At 39.8% G+C, this 19,316-nt stretch overlaps 1 protein-coding gene across 1 annotated transcript; it reads left to right on the top strand.

Moving 5' to 3' along the window:
* The first annotated feature begins 4,813 nt into the window (after positions 1-4,813).
* Positions 4,814-18,177, top strand: zdhhc21 (zDHHC palmitoyltransferase 21). Its single transcript, XM_084043411.1, has 8 exons — positions 4,814-4,879; positions 6,331-6,523; positions 7,908-8,006; positions 10,769-10,880; positions 11,040-11,178; positions 11,452-11,568; positions 12,817-12,860; positions 14,426-18,177. The coding sequence occupies exons 2-8, from the start codon at positions 6,370-6,372 to the stop codon at positions 14,553-14,555; spliced, it is 795 nt and encodes a 264-aa protein (XP_083899537.1). The 5' UTR covers positions 4,814-4,879; positions 6,331-6,369; the 3' UTR covers positions 14,556-18,177.
* Positions 18,178-19,316: the final 1,139 nt, after the last annotated feature.

Here is a 19,316-nt window from a genome sequence, read left to right on the forward strand (position 1 = left end):
GTTAGCGGAAGTTGAATGACGTAGTAGCCATGGAGCGCACGACGGTTGTCTGTCACGAGTCACGACAGTCATGGATGAACTTAGACCTGGTGTTTGCACTTTCTCCCTTTTTGCCCCGTACGTCTATAAACGTTCATATTTAAATTATAAAGTGCTTACTCCAATGGCCACGGATGTTACAATTATGTTCGGGCTCACATAAGTACCCGTATCTTCCGTATTGTTCAATAAAAAATATTTTAATCCGATCGGTGGCAATTTTCTCCGTATTTTCGCCATATGCTTTCAACTATGAGACCTTATTGTTTGAGGGGTGTGTTGCACTCTGATACATTATAACTTTATGAGGAAATGGGCACCAATCGGATTAAAATGCTTTTTATTGTACAATACGGAAGATACGGGTACTGCTGAGGGGCCGAACAAAATGTTAACATTTGTGGTCAATGGTCATGGGGTATGCCGTATGCACTTTATATTTGAAATATGAACGTTTATGTAGCTGTATGTGGCCGGGCCGAAAATAGAGAAAGTGTAAACACCAGGTTGAAGTTCATCCATGACGGTCGTGACAGACTACCGTCGTGTAATCCATGGCTACTGCTATACGGAATTATAAATTAAAAATAAATAAATGCTCTCATTCAAAGATTATTACATTTTAATTGTATTAACCTCAATTACATTATTTAACCGTTAATCACAATGAAATGCAGATATGCATTGTTTTTTAAGAGCTCCTCGAGCGTTGCCTTGATTTAACCAATAGGTGTCAGCACAAGTGTGATCAGAGAGGAGACTCCAAAGTCTACATCCCATAGCCTGGAGGGACGGTTAGTTGGGCGTGAACAACAAATATGACCCGATGTAATAAAATAATAATAATAATAATAACAACAATAATAATGATTATAATAATAATGATAATAATAATAATAATAATAATAATAAATATATTCCATTGATGAATACAAATAATTTAGGACCCCATTGGAAATAAACCATAGGCTTTCTTGGGTTGTCCTTTTGTATAAATCTGTACCTCAATGCTTTTTTTTTTGCAAACTGTTAATTCAAGTATTCAATCAATCAATCAATCAATCAATCAATCAATCAATCAATCAATCAATCAATCATTTTGAGGAAACAATATTGTCTAAATGAGAGTAATACAATGATACCCTTGACTACTATGTCAAAAGTAACAAGTTTTGTTTAGACAAGATATTATTTTATTGGTAAGATAAATAAAAAAATAATAATAATAATGCAATTGACTTTTATTAGAGGGTTTGTTTGGACCATAATAAACGTTGAAAAAAGCAGCATCCCGCCAGGCTATGGCATATTGTGCAGTGTACTGCACTGCGCTCTTGCACAGCAACCGGTGGACAGTGTTGCCATGTCCGCTTATTATAAGCGACTTTGGGCTTATTTGGGCTTGTTTCTAAAGTGTAGTTGCTTATTTAGGCTTGTTTCTAAAGTGTAGTTAATTGGTTATTTGGGGTTGTTTCCTAAATGTTGTTTTACCCAGTGGTTCTCAAACATTTTCATGTCAAGGACAGCCAAAATGAATATGCATTTCTCCACGGACTCAGGGACTCCCAGTCCCATCTGAAAAATATTTTGTGCCATGCGATGCAACGTGCTGTGAGCATGCAGATCTGCTATTGTCAAATAGTTGTCTATGTGTGCTCATAATGGCCTATAAACGTGATTATGCGATCGCATAATTCATTGCGCAATCAGCCAAAATGGCGCAGATTATGCAGGGTTAATGTTTTTACAAAAGGCCAGTGGTGGACAGTAACGGAGTAAATGTACTTGAGTACAGATTCTGAGGATCCGTACTTTACTTGAGTATTAGATTTTTTTGATACATATTACTCTTACTTGAATACATTTCCAAGAAAAATATTTTACTTTTACTCGAGTACATTTCTAGGAAGGCTGTGAAGTACTGAGTACTTTTAAGCCCACTCCACATCCACACCAATGATTCGCCATGCAACTCCTTGCAACATGGAACTACTTGCAACTACTTGTCTTGCAACCATTTCCCCCAATGGCAGTTGCCAGGAGTTGCATTGGTGCGGTTGACCTTAAAACGGTTTTGTTGAAAGGAGTTGTGACTAATTGCCTTGCTGCGGTTTGGCCTTTTGGTTGGCTGTTTTCTTGTCTTCCCTAAAATGCAATTGGCCTAACTTCTGCTCTCACACTGGCCGTGTTTCTGTCTTCCCCCTCCACTCGCCTCTTTGTTACATCTTCTATGGGTGTATAGGGTATCAAGAAGACTCACCTCAAAACCAACTCACCTCAGAGGTAGGAATACTCACCCCGGAAGACTCACCTCAGAGGTAGGAATACTCACCCCCAAGATTTTCGGTCACCTCAGAGGTAGGAATACTCACCCCCAAGATTTTCGGGGGGTAGGAACACTCACCCCATGACCTGAGAAAACTCACCTCGGAAGACTCACCTCAGAGGTAGGAATACTCACCCCAATGTTTAAAAAAAGGTAGATCTACCGGCTTGTGAGCTTTCCATTTTCACAGAATGCTTTCATAATGTGAGCTTTCCATTTTCACAGAATGCTTTCATAATGATGTTTAATCCATATCTGGATTAATCCATATCTGGATTAAATTCTTTCTTTGAAGGTATAGAATTAATAAAGTGCTTTAAATAGTGCTTTAAATACAAGGTAGATTTCATCAGAAAAGGTAAAAAGGTAGATCTACCGGCTTGTGAGCTTTCCATTTTCACAGAATGCTTTCATAATGTGAGCTTTCCATTTTCACAGAATGAATGAAAGGTAGATTTAATCAGAAAAGTGAACAAGGAATGCAAATAGCAAATAGCATGGTCATTTGCTATGTGTCTCCAGCTCCACACCTTGCCCCATCCACCTATTAGATATCAAACAATGAATCATTAAGTGGAATGGGATATTAGTGTTAAGTGGTCAACCCCCCTCCTCCCCTTCACTCCTGTGCCCCATCAAACAAACAAACAAACAAACAAAGGTAGGAACCCAGAGAAATGAACATTCCAATGTCAATGTATGTTGTTAAATTACATTTAGCTAATTAAAGTGCTTTAAATACAAGGTAGATTTCATCAGAAAAGTGAACATTCCAATGTGTATAATGCAAACAAATACTTACTTAACAAAGAAAAATGAAGAAAAACTCCAGTGAAGGTAAAACACAGGTATAATGTTTTGTTTTCTGTGTGAACACATTTGTGAGAAAAGCTTTTGGTAAGCATTATTGAACTTTAGTTACTTTAGTTACTATTAGATATACATTTCACTATTGTAAGCATTATTGAACTTTAGTTACTATTAGATATACATTTCACTATAGTAAGCATTATTGAACTTTAGTTACTATACTACTTTAGTTCACTATTGTAAAACATGCATTAAACACTTTTCCCTATTTTTACCTAGGATATTTAGTTACCTACTACTTTGCTGGTATAAATGATAACAGCATAGAACATTGCATTGCACACATGCATTGTTTGAGAACTTTAGTTTTTAGAAATATTACTTTTGGTACATTTTGATGCCTTACTCTTTGTGTGTGTGTGTGTGTGTGTGTGTGTGTGTGTGTGTGTGTGTGTGTGTGTGTGTGTGTGTGTGTGTGTGTGTGTGTGTGTGTGTGTGTGTGTGTGTGTGTGTGTGTGTGTGTGTGTGTGTGTATTTTAAACACAAATATATCATTGAACAACATAATTTGGTAATTCTATACCTTCAAAGACAGAATTTAATCCAGTATGGATTAAACGTGTCTCATTATGAAAGCATTCTGTGAAAAAGGAAAGCTCACAAGCCGGTAGATGTGCCTTTTTTAAACATACAGACTTGGTGTAGAGGGGAAAGGTTAAACCCACCCACAAAACAAAAACTCACTGTACATTACACCATTGAGTTTTTCTGGGTGAGTTTTCCTACCCCCGGGGTGAGTGTTCCTACCCCCGGGGTGAGTGTTCCGAGGTGAGTTTTCTCAGGTCCTGAGGTGAGTTTACCCACCCCCCGGGGTGACTGTTCCTACCCCCGAGGTGAGTATTCCTTTTTCAGTTGAGGTGAGTTTGTCTTGAGGTGAGTCTTCTTGTATTCGTGTATAGGAGTAGAAGTATTTAGTTCTGGTTCCTTATATGGCGTTTCTGCAGGCTTTGTATAACGTAGTGGTTCTACAAGCACATGAGTGCATGCAGTGATGTGCTGGTTTCAGTGCCGAGTTACAGTACTTCTCTGAAACAAGAGTTACAAGGTCCTATAAATTCATTGTGAAAACATTACAGCAATTCATTGATCTAAAAAATAAGAAATGCACTTTTACTTTTACTTTAAGTATTGTTCAAAGCATGTACTTTGGAATACTTAAGTATATTTAAAAGCAATTACTTTTTTACTCTTACTTGAGTAACATTTTGACTGAGCTACTTTTACTTATAGTGGAGTAAATTTGACCAAGGAGTTTCTGTACTCTTACTCAAGTACTGGGGTCGAGTACTTCGTCCACCTCTGCAAAAGGCCGCATATTCACCGCAACAATCGCATTGCATCGCAAAAACTTTCCGCAACTTTTCGAATATTTCACAACTTCCGCAATTTCACCGAATAAGATCACATAAAAGTCGCGCATATTTCATTTTTTTCTGGAGGTCCGGTCTACCGAGTCGCTTGTTTTGGGCTTGTTTTCATAGACCTTATTGCTTGTTTCTCGCAAAATCTGGCAACACTGTCGGTGGAGCGAGTCCTCCTACTCCTCCTCCTCCTACTCCTCCACCCACCTTAAATAACCACCCATCCATGATCCAGATGAGGAAGTGTTCATCACACCCGCCGTGTGTTGGCTTTGAATAACAAGTATGTATCTTTATTGTTTCGGTTTCATCTTTCATTCGAAATTTCAAATCATGCTGCAATCCGATTACAAATGATTAATATTTAACATTGTGTTACATTTGCTTAGTGAAGATAGGCAACAACGTCAACAACAGTATAGCTTGCTAACCCAGAAGCAGAGGATCTTAACGGATACAGGATAGGTGGGCACTAGGGACATCTGGGCACCTCGATATAAAATTGGCTATTTTGTCCATATTGTGTACATGATGTGAACATGCACAGTACATCATTATCAAACTTAATTTTATCCTTTTATCCTTTTATGCCCCAAAATAACTGGATATACAGGTTTTGTAGCAATTGTAGAAATATTACAATAATATTACAATATTGTCTAATATTTAAGCATGTTCTAAGCATGTATACTTGACATTAATTAAACCCATTTTCCAAATATATATATATGTATATATTTTCTTTTACATTTTGAACAAAATAGACAATTTTACATCGAGGTGCCCAGATGCCCCTAGTGCCCACTGCTCACCTATCCTGTTTCCACCCTAACCAGTAACCTACTTTTCTGCTATTAAAAATACAGTTATAGGTCGTTTGTATTGCATTATTTCACTGATTTTTGTCTTTGTCTTTTGTCCTTGCATCTGTTGTTTAGTAACTGAAAATGTGTGTGTGGTTATACTGGCTATAGACTATATGATGAACATACAGTATGAACTGCAAGAGCAGATCTTAAGTGGAGATCAGTGAGGTTGCTGGGCAGGGCAGGGTGGATCAAGGGCGGTGGTTGACAGATATGTACACAAATACATACCAGACATACCAGTTATAGAAGGCCTGCTGTGTGTCACACATACACCTTGGCAGAACAGAATTGTGTAATCTATTTAAAGTTGGTTGCATGACTTCCTCTGCAGACTCCTCCCCATACCTAGATATTATCACTGCAAATTGCAATCACAGCCTAAGTTGACTATTGTATTTTAACCCATTAAGACCTGAGGTCGATTTTACAAATGCCTTATAAATCAGTAGTTCTCACACTTTCCAAGATTTTTCAAGAATAGCAGATGTACAAGCCCGGCAGCACGGCACAAAGTGACGCGCTGTGAGCTTGTATATCTGCTATTTTTGAATAGCCAAAGCAGAAATGTTAATTGACCCAAATTCTTTCCCGGTTTTAACGGATTAACCTTTAATATTCATGAATGAGTTAAATGTACTTGCCAGTTTCATTTTAGTAAACATTGTGGTACTAGATATGTTATTGCCTATTCCCCCTAACGTAACACATTTGGGAGAGATGAGCTAAACAGTCTGCTGAGGCAGTCTCAAACTTACAAATTACACATCTCGCACAGGACACTGACATAACGTGGACTGGACATTACTGGCCGTCGTCGTGCAGCATGCTTAAACTACGTTTTTTGGTTTTATCCACTGTGTTGTAGGTTTGGGGGTCTCTCTTTGTCCTGTACTCCAGAGCAGCCATGAAGCTTCGACTGCACTTTGTGGTTGACCCCATGGGTTGGCTGTGCATCAGTGTGGTGTTTGGTATCTGGTTGTACAACAGCCTCTTCGTTCCTACGTTAGTGCTGCTTCCACACTTCAATGAAGGACACATCCCCTGGGCCATAGTTGTTTGTGAGTCTCTACACCCTTTGACTTCTTATGTTAAGATTTGGGTGATTCAGCCACTTTTGGCGTCTTTCTTAACGGTAACCTTGTGGGAGTGGTTAATATGTAATAAATTGGGTTATAATAACTAAATAACATACGGCTCATGTGTAAAATCGGTTTAAAACCAGTGGTTTAAATGGACTGGATGAAATTGCCTCCAAAAGGGTTTGATTTAGATTGTGTCGTAGATGTAAAACACACTCGCCCACTGCCACAGAGACCCAGGTTCAAATTCTCAGCAGCAGTGCAGTGCCTCCAACTTGCCCGGACACAATTGGCCAACCCAGTATCAGGTGGTTCAACAATTTCATCCAATCAGGAGAGAGATCCCATTTATCAGATTACATTTTATAGTGTTCAAATTCCAATTCCAATGTCTGCTCATGTTTGACAAGTTTCATCACTTCCAATTCGTATGAGTTTTCTCTCCTGATTGGATGAAATTGGTATCCCCACCTCACACCCCCTTTAAGCCTTGGCGTAACCCTAATGTTAACCCCACTAGCTTTGCCTAATCATAACCTTACTTCCAGAACCTAACCACACCAATCTCACTCCTAAATGGTCAAAACGTTACATGAAATCACCATCATCAAATACAGGTATTGTTTTTGTTTGCGAATACTCTTTTTTAAAATTATTATTACTTACTTTTTTGCCTTTTTCTCCCAATCTAGTCCTTATGCCAAATTCCCCACACATTTGTTTAGTCTTGTTAATGCTGACCCCTGCTGGTGGTCTTCAGAATGGTTGGTCCTAGGGATGGTGTTGAACTAAGCTTTATTTATAAAGAACTTTTCAAAACACAAAGTGCTTTGTAATAACAAGATAAAATACAGAGCGGCAAGGTAAAATAATGACAACACACAACAATCAATTAAAACCAAAGGTAAGGAAGTAAAAAAGAAATCAATGAATCCAAGAATCTAAGAGAAGGCCTTGGTATAAAAGTGGATTTACATAAGTCATTGACTTTGCTAGCCTTAGGGTTCTAAGGCTTAGATCCTCTGGCATGGCATTCCAGAACCTAGGGGCCCCGAGGAATACCCTATTCCTCACAGTTCAACCCCCCTGCTGACAGGCACTCTTGTCTTGACCAACCTGTAGGAGGATTCAAAGCCTTAATCTCTGTGGTGGTGGGCAGGAACTTTACCCCTGTGCCACCAGAGCGCGGCTAATTTTCACTAGCATGTACATTTCACGCTTAAACAGGGTTAATCATAGGACGACACATTAAGCCAATTAAGCCAAAAATGTTACTCCCCAGAGTGGAAACCAGCTGTGAATCACTCTATGTATGTATGTTTCTGCACTAATCTCTGACATCATTTCACATGTCTCACTTCAGGCTATTACATTGCGTCAGGCCTCTGCGTAGCAGCCCTGTTCAGAGCTTCCACAGCAGACCCCGGGCGTCTTCCCACGGACCCACAAATCCCTCTCTCTGGTAAGAAATCGTAGTGGAAATGTTCTCAGACCAGTGCTCAAACTAATACCCACATAGAGATGTCAGCTGGTGTAGGCTCAGTCAAATAAAAGCTGAACAGCTTAAATTGGAAAACATGCATTGAACTCCACATCTGTTTAGTTAAAGGACGACGTCACCCATTTTCAACCTATCTTCATATAATTGGACACATTTCAAATTTGCTATTTTTTTCTATTTTATTGTGAGAACAATGACTTCCATTATAGAATGCTAACTTTCCAGGAATATAAAGCCTGCATTTTCTATTGGCTTGGATTCCCCATCGATGATGTCACTGGTAGGCGGGTTTCTGAACTGTCCACAGCCCTCCTCTGAGACACAGACGGGATAGACAAAAATGGTACTATATCATAATGAGCATTAGTGAGGACCAATTATATGACGATAGGAAAATGGGTGAAAATGGGTTAATCGTCCTTTAACTTTAGAAGTGTTTTTGCTGGCCATGGATGTTAAGCACTTAAACCCTGTACATCATTGACCGGAGTCCCCAGAAGTCTATACTTGACCCTCTCCTTTTTTCCTTCTACACCAAACCTCTTCGCTGAAAATAGCCCATCTACAAGCTCACGACATGACGTGTTGTGAGCTTAAATGTTCGCCTATTATGACACAATTTTGTTTTTGAAAACTATTTGGAAGAATAGCCCTTTGAGATAAGCAACAAAAGCTTTTAGGAAATTCCAATGAATGAACTGCACATGTCTCTTCAGCGCATTTCAAGTAGTCCAATGATACAGTACACTGCACGAGGGCAGGGATGTGGCAGAGGTCATTGTCTTTGGGTCAGGGTATCACAAATCATACAATGCACAAGAGACTTGACATAGGGCATTGGCTAGGTTATGGCACCATAAATTATACACCACGCAAGGGCAGGGATATGGCACAGGGCATTGCCTTTGGGTCAGGGCATCTTATACACCACATGAGGGCAGGGATATGGCACAGGGCATTGCCTTAAGGTCAGGGCATTGTAAATTATACACCGCTTGAGGGCAGGGACTTGGCTCTTCCTTTAAGTCTGGTCACCACAAATGTGGTAATATGAGATCAGTGACTCTTGAGCACTCAGCCTTGCATGCATAGGGGAATATAATGACAAACTCGGTGTAAAATATGAAACAAAGAATATTTCAAGAAAATCCTTCCTTGGTGGTCAGAAATGTGTGCATCACACCCAAGTAAAGTCCAATAGGAATCCCTATTGTGACATTTGATAGCATAGGGTCACGATCCGGCCAAAAAGGTCCCATATTTGAGTTTTTAGTCATTTGGGATCATTCCTTAAGATCTATTAATTAAACACACCTGGACTTATATTTACACATCTCCATCTGTTTTTCTCTTGGGTGCCTCTTTCTGCTCTTCTAACTCACAGCATGTTTTCACTTTCAGTTGTAACTGCTGATTAGTCATTAATATTCATTATCTGACTATTGATTGGCCAAGTGTGAGAAAATGAGGGAATGAGGTTAATCCACAATCCAGAAATGAATACTGAAGCTAGCAAAAATTGTAGACCTGTGCAAAAAAACACTTTTCTCGCCCTCTCCCTGACACACAATCTCCTCTTTAGGCAAAAACAGGCTAGCAAAAAATAGCTACAACTTCTACAAGTACTTTTACACTTGCGATAATCAATAAATATGATGTATCTAACAGTTGCTTACTGTTTCCATGCTTGCTGCATTATATACAGTAGTTCCTTCCTGTTTTTTTATGCAATCTGGTGTGAAATGTGCTGTGCACTCCCGAGCATGTGGATTTAGGAGAGGATAGGGAAAATGATCTAAAGTGATTAAATACAGTAACCATTGCCTAATTCACACATTAAGCCATACATTTTATGCTAACTTAAGTTCAAGTTGTACAGCTGTTAGCAACACTGTAGACAATCAAATTATTGTAGGCTACTCCAAGCCTTCAGTTTTTACCTTCATCTGAGTTCTAACTCCCTCTGGCATGGCTACAAGCCTACAACCACGATTCTATTAACCTCGTTCCTGGGAAGCTCAACAATGCTTGGTCTTGATATCAAACCAGGATACAATTTGGAATGGCTTGTAAAATGGGGAGGAATGTTTGTGCAGTTGAACTGGAAAAAAAATCACACCCAGTGTGAAGTGAGCGGTGTTATTTAGAAACAACAGTGGTCATCACTGGAAGCTCACTTTTAAAAAAAAAGATTTTTTGAAGTGCGTGGTGATATTTATAGGTTATTATTTCATCATGCGTCTCGCTAGCCAATCAAAGCAAAGGGTCTGAATAGAGTCAGCCAATCACAGTACAGGGAAAGACGAATTCCCAACCCCACTTATAGGAGCGGCTACACCGCTCAAAAACGAAAAAGTAAGAGGTTTCATATTTTCACAGCGTTTAATCAGCCTCTTTGAGTGCAAACATAATGCACACTGAAAATATGCAATTCCGGACATATAACCTCATTAATCCTGGCATCCCTATTTTAATCTACAAGCTCACAACACGCGCAATGCAACACATTTCCACTATTTTCACTATTAATGTACAATGAATGTAGGGCTTACCTGTAAGTGGTTACTTAATAGACCTATTGCTCCTTCAATTATCAGTGCAAGGACTCAATGCTGATGGCAAGTGAAACTACCGTCCTTAGGCACGGCCCATTTCATTTGAATTAGTTGTAAATATGTTGTACACCACCTTGGGCTTTAATGCTATCCTCTTTTTTTTCACAGAGCGAGACCTCTGGGAATTGTGCAACAAGTGCAATTTAATGAGACCTAAAAGGTCTCATCACTGCAGTCGTTGTGGCCATTGTGTACGCAGAATGGACCACCACTGCCCTTGGTAAGGCTCCCTGAAAGTCCTCTAAGCCGTATACCAAACAATAGCATTTTGCAAATATTGAAAAACAGAATCATACAAAAAAAGAAGATAAGTCTCCACTTTCAGGAATTGAGTTGAACTCTAAGCACTGTTTATTTCTGTCTCTTTATTCCCCTTCAGGATAAATAACTGTGTGGGAGAGGACAACCACTGGCTGTTCCTACAGCTTTGTTTTTACACTCAGGTCCTCAGTTTGTTCACCCTGGCCCTGGACTTTTGCCAGTATTATTACTTCCAGCCATTGACAGGACTAGACAAGGTAAATAGGCTTTAGACCACAAGAAGCAAGCCACAGCACTCTCAGATCGAAAAGTCTAGCTAGCTGCTTTGATGATGATGTGCAGATAGACAGGTGCTCGATGTTCTGCTACTGGAACTACTTTGTAACGGCAAGCTAAGGATATCAAGTATTTCAAGGATCTTTAACTAGGCCCCCTAAACTGTAAAACAAAAACAAAAAAGTGTTGGATTGATAATGGTGTTAATGACATTTGTTAGGATTTTTCATTTAGCTTTTATTTGCCTCTTCCAGGAAAAGTTTACTGCACGCCATGAACTGGCACTGCTCCGAGTCTCAGCACTCATGGGCATGGTCATGTTCGGAGGCATGAGCAGCCTCTTCTACACTCAGATGACCGGCATCCTGTCTGTAAGTAACTCCCTCCACACATTCTGACACATGATTATGGCTGCATGACAGATGAGAATTAACCCATTAAGACCTGTGGCCGATTCTACAAATGCCTTCTAAATCAGTAGTTCTCAAACCTTTGCCTCCCAAAATGATATGTATTTGGTCGCAAACCCCCATCTGAAAATGTTTTGTGCCAGGGACCCCCCAGAAGAGAAGATTTGTGTTAAAAAATAAAATCGGATATGCGGTTGTCCAGAACCGCCGATCCAACCAATATGTCCATATATGGGCATGCCAATGTACAGGGTATGGGCATATACCATCCATATATGGGTATGCAGGGGACACAGGTAGACAGCTTTTCTTTGTTTGGACTTGATATTACCGTATTTTCCGCACTATAAGGCGCATCTGAGTATAAGGCGCACCTTCAATAAATGTATTATTTTCATATATAGGGCGCACCGCATTATAAGGCGCATCCACACTATAAGGCGCACTGAAGGTGCGCCTTATAGTGCGGAAAATAGGGTACTTCGTTTATATTCAGTAAGCACAAAGTAATGGATTTGCATTTTTCTATTTAGTATGCTCTGTCATTGCCCTTGCAGTGTCTGTTAGAGTGGACTGACTAGACTAGTGCTTGTGTGATAAGTTAAACAGCTTACATCTGGGTTAAGTAGAGTAAACCTCACTTATCCTGGCTGCTAAGTACCCGTATCTGTTGCTGTCCTTGAAAATCCTGTTATCCTCCCCGTCTAATTCACATGGTCAGTTGGTTTCATTAATTAACTGACAGGACTGCTACCTTACAGTCTCAAGAACTATTGCACTAGGCTTGTGGCAGAAATCCTTTTCAGTGGTTTAGTACAAGAGTTCCCAAACCTTTCCACACCAAGGACCCCTAAATAGCCATAGCTTGTGGCTGCGGTCCCCTATTGTGAAGTGACGTAATTATTATTTTTTAATTCATTATGCATTGTGAACTTGTGGATATGGGATTTCACTGTTTTTGAACATCTTTTGACAGTAATGCCTTACTCAAAATAGGGATGCCAGGTTGATACTGGCACAATAATACTTATGATTTTAATCTTTTATGATTTTTCCCACCCCTCCTTTCTAATTGCCCCCTAAAACCTGAGGTTCTCTAGATTCTGCCACATAGTTTGGCTTTCAGAGATAGCCAAACAAAGTGCTGCTTTGATGATCACCTGCTACTATTTGTTCGAAATGTATAATTACTGGTTTCTCCACAAACAGGACACCACCACGATTGAGAAAATGGCACAGTTCTCAAGTGAAACGTGAGTCTCGTTAATTTCCTATAGAGCGCTTTTTTTGCACCTGATATCTAATCTCATGTACATACCTGCTGTTCTTTTACACTACCTGTATATGTAGATATCTTTTTATTTTGTTAAAGGGATTCTAGGCAACATTAAGCCTAAAATTAAAAAATATTTATATATACAGTATATATTTTGCATTTTTAGCGGCGGATCCTGCTCTATACCTGACTTTGTCCGTGTTCACCGTCAACGCTCTGATTGGTCAGACCCGTCAACGCTCTGATTGGTCAGACCCGTCAACGCTCTGATTGGTCAGACCCGTCAACGCTCTGATTGGTCAGACCCGTCAACGCTCTGATTGGTCAGACCCGTCAACGCTCTGATTGGTCAGACCCGTCAACAAAGTGATTGGTCAAGCTTCACGTGACACATGGCTATAAACACATTATAAACACATATCGATGACAAAATGTATCGCCGCTACCTTCACACAGGGTGTGATTTTTCCCCTCTATCAGCCAATATATAATGATGCTGGGGTGTTTTCCTGCATTGAAACACAGTCCTCTTTCTGAAATCCGTATTTTCCCTACAATTTTCGTGCGCGTCCGTGTCGCGTCCGTGTCCGTGTGAACTGTTCGAGTGAAACCGAATGGAACCGAGTGCAGCCGACGAAAATGGAACGAGCCGCCATTGTTTTCTGCTGCGCTGTTTTTACTTCTCACTTTCGGTTTTATAACGCTCTTAAACTTATTTTTTGAGGCACGGAATTTACTTTTAAGATATCGTTTGGATAGAATTTAGTTGTTTAACTTTATATGTGTGGTCAATCTATGACCAATTAAAACACTTGAATTGCAAAAACCTTTATTGGGGGGAGAACTTAACAAAGGTAGGTAGGGGGAAAACGTCAACACAAATTCCTCCCGGACCTGGGCATTTCAATACAAAAGTTTTTAAGGCCATGCAAAGCCCTATGGTGAAACAGAAAGTTACAATTAGTAATGTGAAATCTTCACAAGCTATCTCATCCTCAGTACAATGTTGTATCGCTTACCGCCCAATCCTGCGTCCATTCACCAAAGGTGTGAGTTCCAACTGAGGGTTTCAGCAAACATTATGGGGCTGGGCTGATCAGACCAGGGCTGTCACCACTCTGGCAGTCAGACACCAGGTGTCATCATATCAATTGAGTGAGAATGTAAACAGGCACATACCTTCCTTCCACCACTTGCCCCAGTGCTCTGCACTGTCTTTGGTGCTGAAAGCTCTCCTCAGCCATCTGTTCACCTTGGTGGAGACGGCAATTGCACCGGGACCCAAGCGACACTCCACATGTTGACACATTTCTTTATGGTTTTATTTTTCTCCTTGCCCTCCCTCCCTCTGCCCCCCCCCCCTTTCCTTTCTGAAAACCATAAAATGATGGAGCTTGCACAGGAATGATTCTCACCTGCTTCTTTACACCTGTAAACCGGTGATGGAACAATTAAGTTGATTCTGATCCTGTAAATCAGTTATGATGCCATTGTTTTGAAAACAAACAAACCCATGCAGATATTTGTGGTGCCCCCTCACAGATTTGGATCAACAAGATCCTGGCAGTGGGCACTAGCCGAGGTGTTTGGCACGCACTGGAAGGTCCTTTGGCTCATCCCTCTTAGAAGCAGACGACCCCTCCAAATCCACCACTATCGCACTCAAGTGTAGACAAGCAATGGAAGCTGTTAACTCCTACCTGTCCAGATGGTAAGAATTGCCCCATTCGGCAAGGAGAACCACTGAATACACACTGTAAGCATCCATCTGCTTGTCTCTGTCACCTTCCTCTTCCGTGCCATGGCAACTGGGCAGCAGTCGTCGTTTTTACCAATGGATACATAAAGCTTTTTTTAAATTTCTTTTTTGCCTTTCTCTGTTGTGCCCATAAAGGCAGTAAAGCAGGGCCAAGTACAGTGTTCAAGGAGCGGCAATGTTTTGTTGACCTCAATAATACATATTACTCACTGTGACTGCTGCAGTTGGTAACCACATAAAATAAGGCAATTGCATCGCAAAGACGGACATCGTCACCTGAAAGCCACTGGCAGAAGGGAACCATCTCAGGTTACTTTTAATAAAGAGCCCCTGCAACCAACTTTTAAACAATACAACAGTCAAAACTACAATAACTCCAGTGTGTCCATAAGAACGGCTGTTTGTTGATGATTTGTGCCTTGTTCTTATTTCTGTTTTATTTATATTATTATCATTATTATATTTTCTATCTATGAATTTACCATGTATGTGCAGTGTTTTTTAATGTATCTGGTTAGTGATCTCCCAGTGGAGTAGATCAAACTTTTCTCTTGTCTCTGAAGGGAGTGAAAGCCCTTACCCAATATAATGTTATTTCTGGCAAGCGAAGGGATGGAGCATCCATTTATTGATAATCATGTTTTATATGGTTCTGTTGTTTTACATTCATTTGTATATTTATTATTTATACAAGATTGTTTTGATGACGCATGCACAAAGGAAACGTGAGTCGTTAACTTGAACATTGCTGGGGTTCGCTGGATTATGAATTATGTATTGGGGCACACAGAGAATTTAAAATACTTTTTTATAGTGCTTTTTTGCCATGCTGTGACAGACAGCAGACTAACACAATCTACCTTAGGCTGTATATACCACAGCAATTTCTGTCATGTAATAGAATAACAACTGTTGGACCCTACGCACGGACATGGGATGTTTTAGTGCATATACGTTTTCCACATGCCTGTCTTAAGATGTCTTTTGAATTCCACATTGAAATGTATTCCAAGTGTCTCTTCATGTCCTTCAGGTTAACTTAAGTCAACCTATTACCGTGGGCCCTATTCTAGGGAAACAAAGCGGCGTGAGGGGCAGTCAATAGCATTGTGGATAGGGCTTGGCGACGGACTTAAGTTATTGTTATTAATTATTATTGGGATCGGACTGTGTACTCGTGGTGCAGTGGCAAGATGAGTTGGATTAGACATTTGGTGTGTTGCAGGTGGATTCAGTCATCCCATCAAATGAACACTTGTCATTACCTTTAAGAACAGTGTGGTGCATATATGGCGTACTGCTAATGTTCATAGTGCCATGGGGAAAAAGCCTCTGAAACATAATTTATCCCAAGAGCAAACTGATGTCCTTGTGTGGGAATTGCAGTTATAAAACAACAAATCTACTGCACCTTAAACGGACAGCCAAGAGCACACGGTGGAAAAATTGCGTCGGAGGAAATAAAGGACGAGTCTATAACTCGTCCTATGGGAAGCAATTCAAATTTTTCAAAAGTCCAATTACATGGGGGAATTGGGAATTTGCTTAACAGTAAAGTGAAAAAGAAAAAATAGCAATGGCTGGGTGCACGTCGCTTTAAACTGGGTGACCTGGTCCAAGCAGGCGGACGGCTCATATCATTGTCCTTGTTGACCCCAAAATTGCAATTTGCTGTTGATTTCTAAATGACAAAGCCTGTACTGAAATCCAAAATACCAAACACGCAGGCAGGGAAAAACATGCCACTGCGCCGATAGAAATGCTCAATTTGTCCATCCACCGTGTGCTTCACACCAATGCACCTGCCCCAAAATAGGACCCCTTAGGTCTCTTCTATCAAGCTTTAGCTTTTGAGGATACAGTCAGTGGAACAAATGCTTTGTGTCTTTCATATTGTACTGGTCATATATGACGTTGTGATTTATTATACCTGAGTACCTTTTGGTATTTTAATAGACTCATACGATTTAGGTCTTAAATATGAAGGATGATCGTATATATTCATGTAACGTTATTGTTTGTGCAGAATCAAAGGAGTCTTTGTGTGGTGGTGTGGTGTACAGCTGGCTGCACTAGAGAATGGTTTCCATTGTGTAACTGACACTGGAAAGGGACTTCATCTTACAGTAACCTTAAGGTTAAGATGAGTTGGCGTGCATCTCTACCATATATTTTCTATGTTACTTAGCAATTTGCTGGTTAAACCTGTAAATGAACTATTAAAGTTGCCATGTGGAATATTAGGTTTTCCAAGTAGTTTAAGTGCCTGTCAAGAAGCTGTTATTTTTTGCCAGTTCCCACTTCGCACTTAGCTCACACACACCTTGCGTTGGTCTTCGTACAAACCAAAGTCCTAGCTAATGGAAGAAATAAGCATTCAACAAGTGCATGTTTTCACCGTGGTTGTACCAACATTTTGGAGGTGATGCTTTAATATAATGCACTAATTTAGCACACTGTCCATGTGAAGAAAAGTTTATGCTGTAAGTCATTTTATCATATTGTATTGAATGGGAAAGCTTTGTTTTAATCACATTGCCATTTTTTATATTTTTGGTATTTTGATTGATTTTATCATCTTTTTTTATAGAAATCATTATCATCATGACTCATTGGTATTGAATTGTGATTTGAAATTGAATTAATTCAACGGCTGCTATTGCTTTGTGACATTATTTTTGTTTTTGTTTCAGGAATTATGTTTTTGTTTCAGGGATATGTAGATGTACATAATTGGCACACACAGAAGGTGTATTGATGTCTAAGTTATTTATATTCCTTTAATTGTACAAGCAATAACCACTTATTGAAACAGTACAGCAATTGTAATAGTGGAGAGGTGAGAAAGTTACTGTCACAATTTAACGATGACATGGTTTGTTCCACTTTTCACACATGCTCTATTGCCAAAAACACTTGAGCATTGCTACGATAGACATACATACAGTATGTTACATTTACAATTAGTGCTGCTAGTATGTGCAGCTTCACTCAGTATAATCTTAACCTAGAAACTTGTTGACCTGAGCAGTTGGGGTTCAGACTCAGAGTTCAATTCAATGTTTTTATTTAAATGAGGAGGCGGCAGCAGATCACAGGTAAAAAGATCACAGGTAAAATATTTGCTACATTCAGGACGAGAGACCTCACTGCTCACTGCCGACCACATTATCTGGTGTTCCCCAGGCCTTTGTGTTCAGTTCTGTACTGTTCCTTATCATTGTACCATCACCACACCATATGGCCACGTTTCCCCACCTTTCTTTTATTATGTTTAAGTTCTCATGGATGTATGTTTTAGGGATGCGCTAAAACGTCAATCATCGTCTAGTCTCAAACGCTGGAACAATGAAGTTTTGAGAATTTTATTTAATGGAGTTTATATAATGGTACCAAACAAATAGATGTCCACTTCTTTCTCTCCAGCTTACCTATAATACATTGTCTATTATCCACTTTTGAAAATTGTAATATTTGTGATGATCAAGGTCATCATATAGTTATTAATATTCGAATAAATAAGATTCTGAATAAATGTGAAGTGGTTGGTATTCTTTACTTAAAGTTATTTGTTATCAGCTCATAACTTAAATGGAATGATGCCTCTTGCCCAGAGTAGAGACAGAAAATCACATCTTTGATATTCACTAACTCATGTTTACCGGTGTAGCTCTACAGGAGTCTAGCCATTTACAAGTCTGTGTTTGAGGGTCTGTGTGTCTGTCAGTGTGTCCGGAGCTAATCTCGCAAACAGCTGGACTGATCAGCGCTAACCTGGAAACCAGACAAATCTGCCACAGCTATACATTTGTTTTATCCCCGGGCAGATTGGTCTGGCGCTCCTCGGTTTAAATTACATTTTATAAGCTTTTAAATGATAATATTTATACATGTATAATGGAAGTCAATGGGGCTCTGATGGAGCTGAAACCTTGCCCAAATTTGGAGTCATACAACATACAGCACAGTAGACATGTTAGATGACTGATGTCACAGGCTGGTCACATGAAGTCCGACATCCACAGTGGAGTCATGCCATTCCCATGTGGATCCTGAGATCCCCATGATGATTTGACTTTTTTGGGGGGTAACTGTACATTTGATCTATTTAAGGGAAGACCTTGAGTATGGGAACATTTCTGGGAAAAAGAAGGCCTTTCACCATGTACACACAGTATCACCTTGTTAACCACTTAACATTACGTACTGTATATACTTGGTTGACCGGAGGCCCCCCCAACATATCTACACCAAATATCTTCCTAGCTGCTTCAAAATAGCAGCTATTTTTGCTGACTGTTTGGCCTAGAACAGGGACACTAGGGTCCATGTTGTTAAACACCAAAGAGGCACATTCAACACGGTGCACACACGTTGGACTGACCTCAGTGCTCCCACCTTAGTTTCCCTTCAGCCCAATAAGTATTGACGACACATATTATCAAAAGTTAATGTAATTACTAATATATAAACAGCAATTTAATATAATTTCATAAAATCAAATCTATCTCAATTTTAACTTACCCTTTCTTGTCCAGTGCTGATATCATAACCTGTATGATATCTGCTGCTGTATCTTTTAACTGCAAATGTAAATGAGCACAGACAAATTAGACACATGTTTCACAATATGTTCCTAGTTAGACACAGAGATAAAACGGAATACCTTTGTCC

This window comes from Gymnoscopelus microlampas, assembly GCF_963454915.1.
Source record: "Gymnoscopelus microlampas genome assembly, chromosome: 19".
In the NCBI taxonomy this organism is placed as follows: Eukaryota; Metazoa; Chordata; class Actinopteri; order Myctophiformes; family Myctophidae; genus Gymnoscopelus; species Gymnoscopelus microlampas.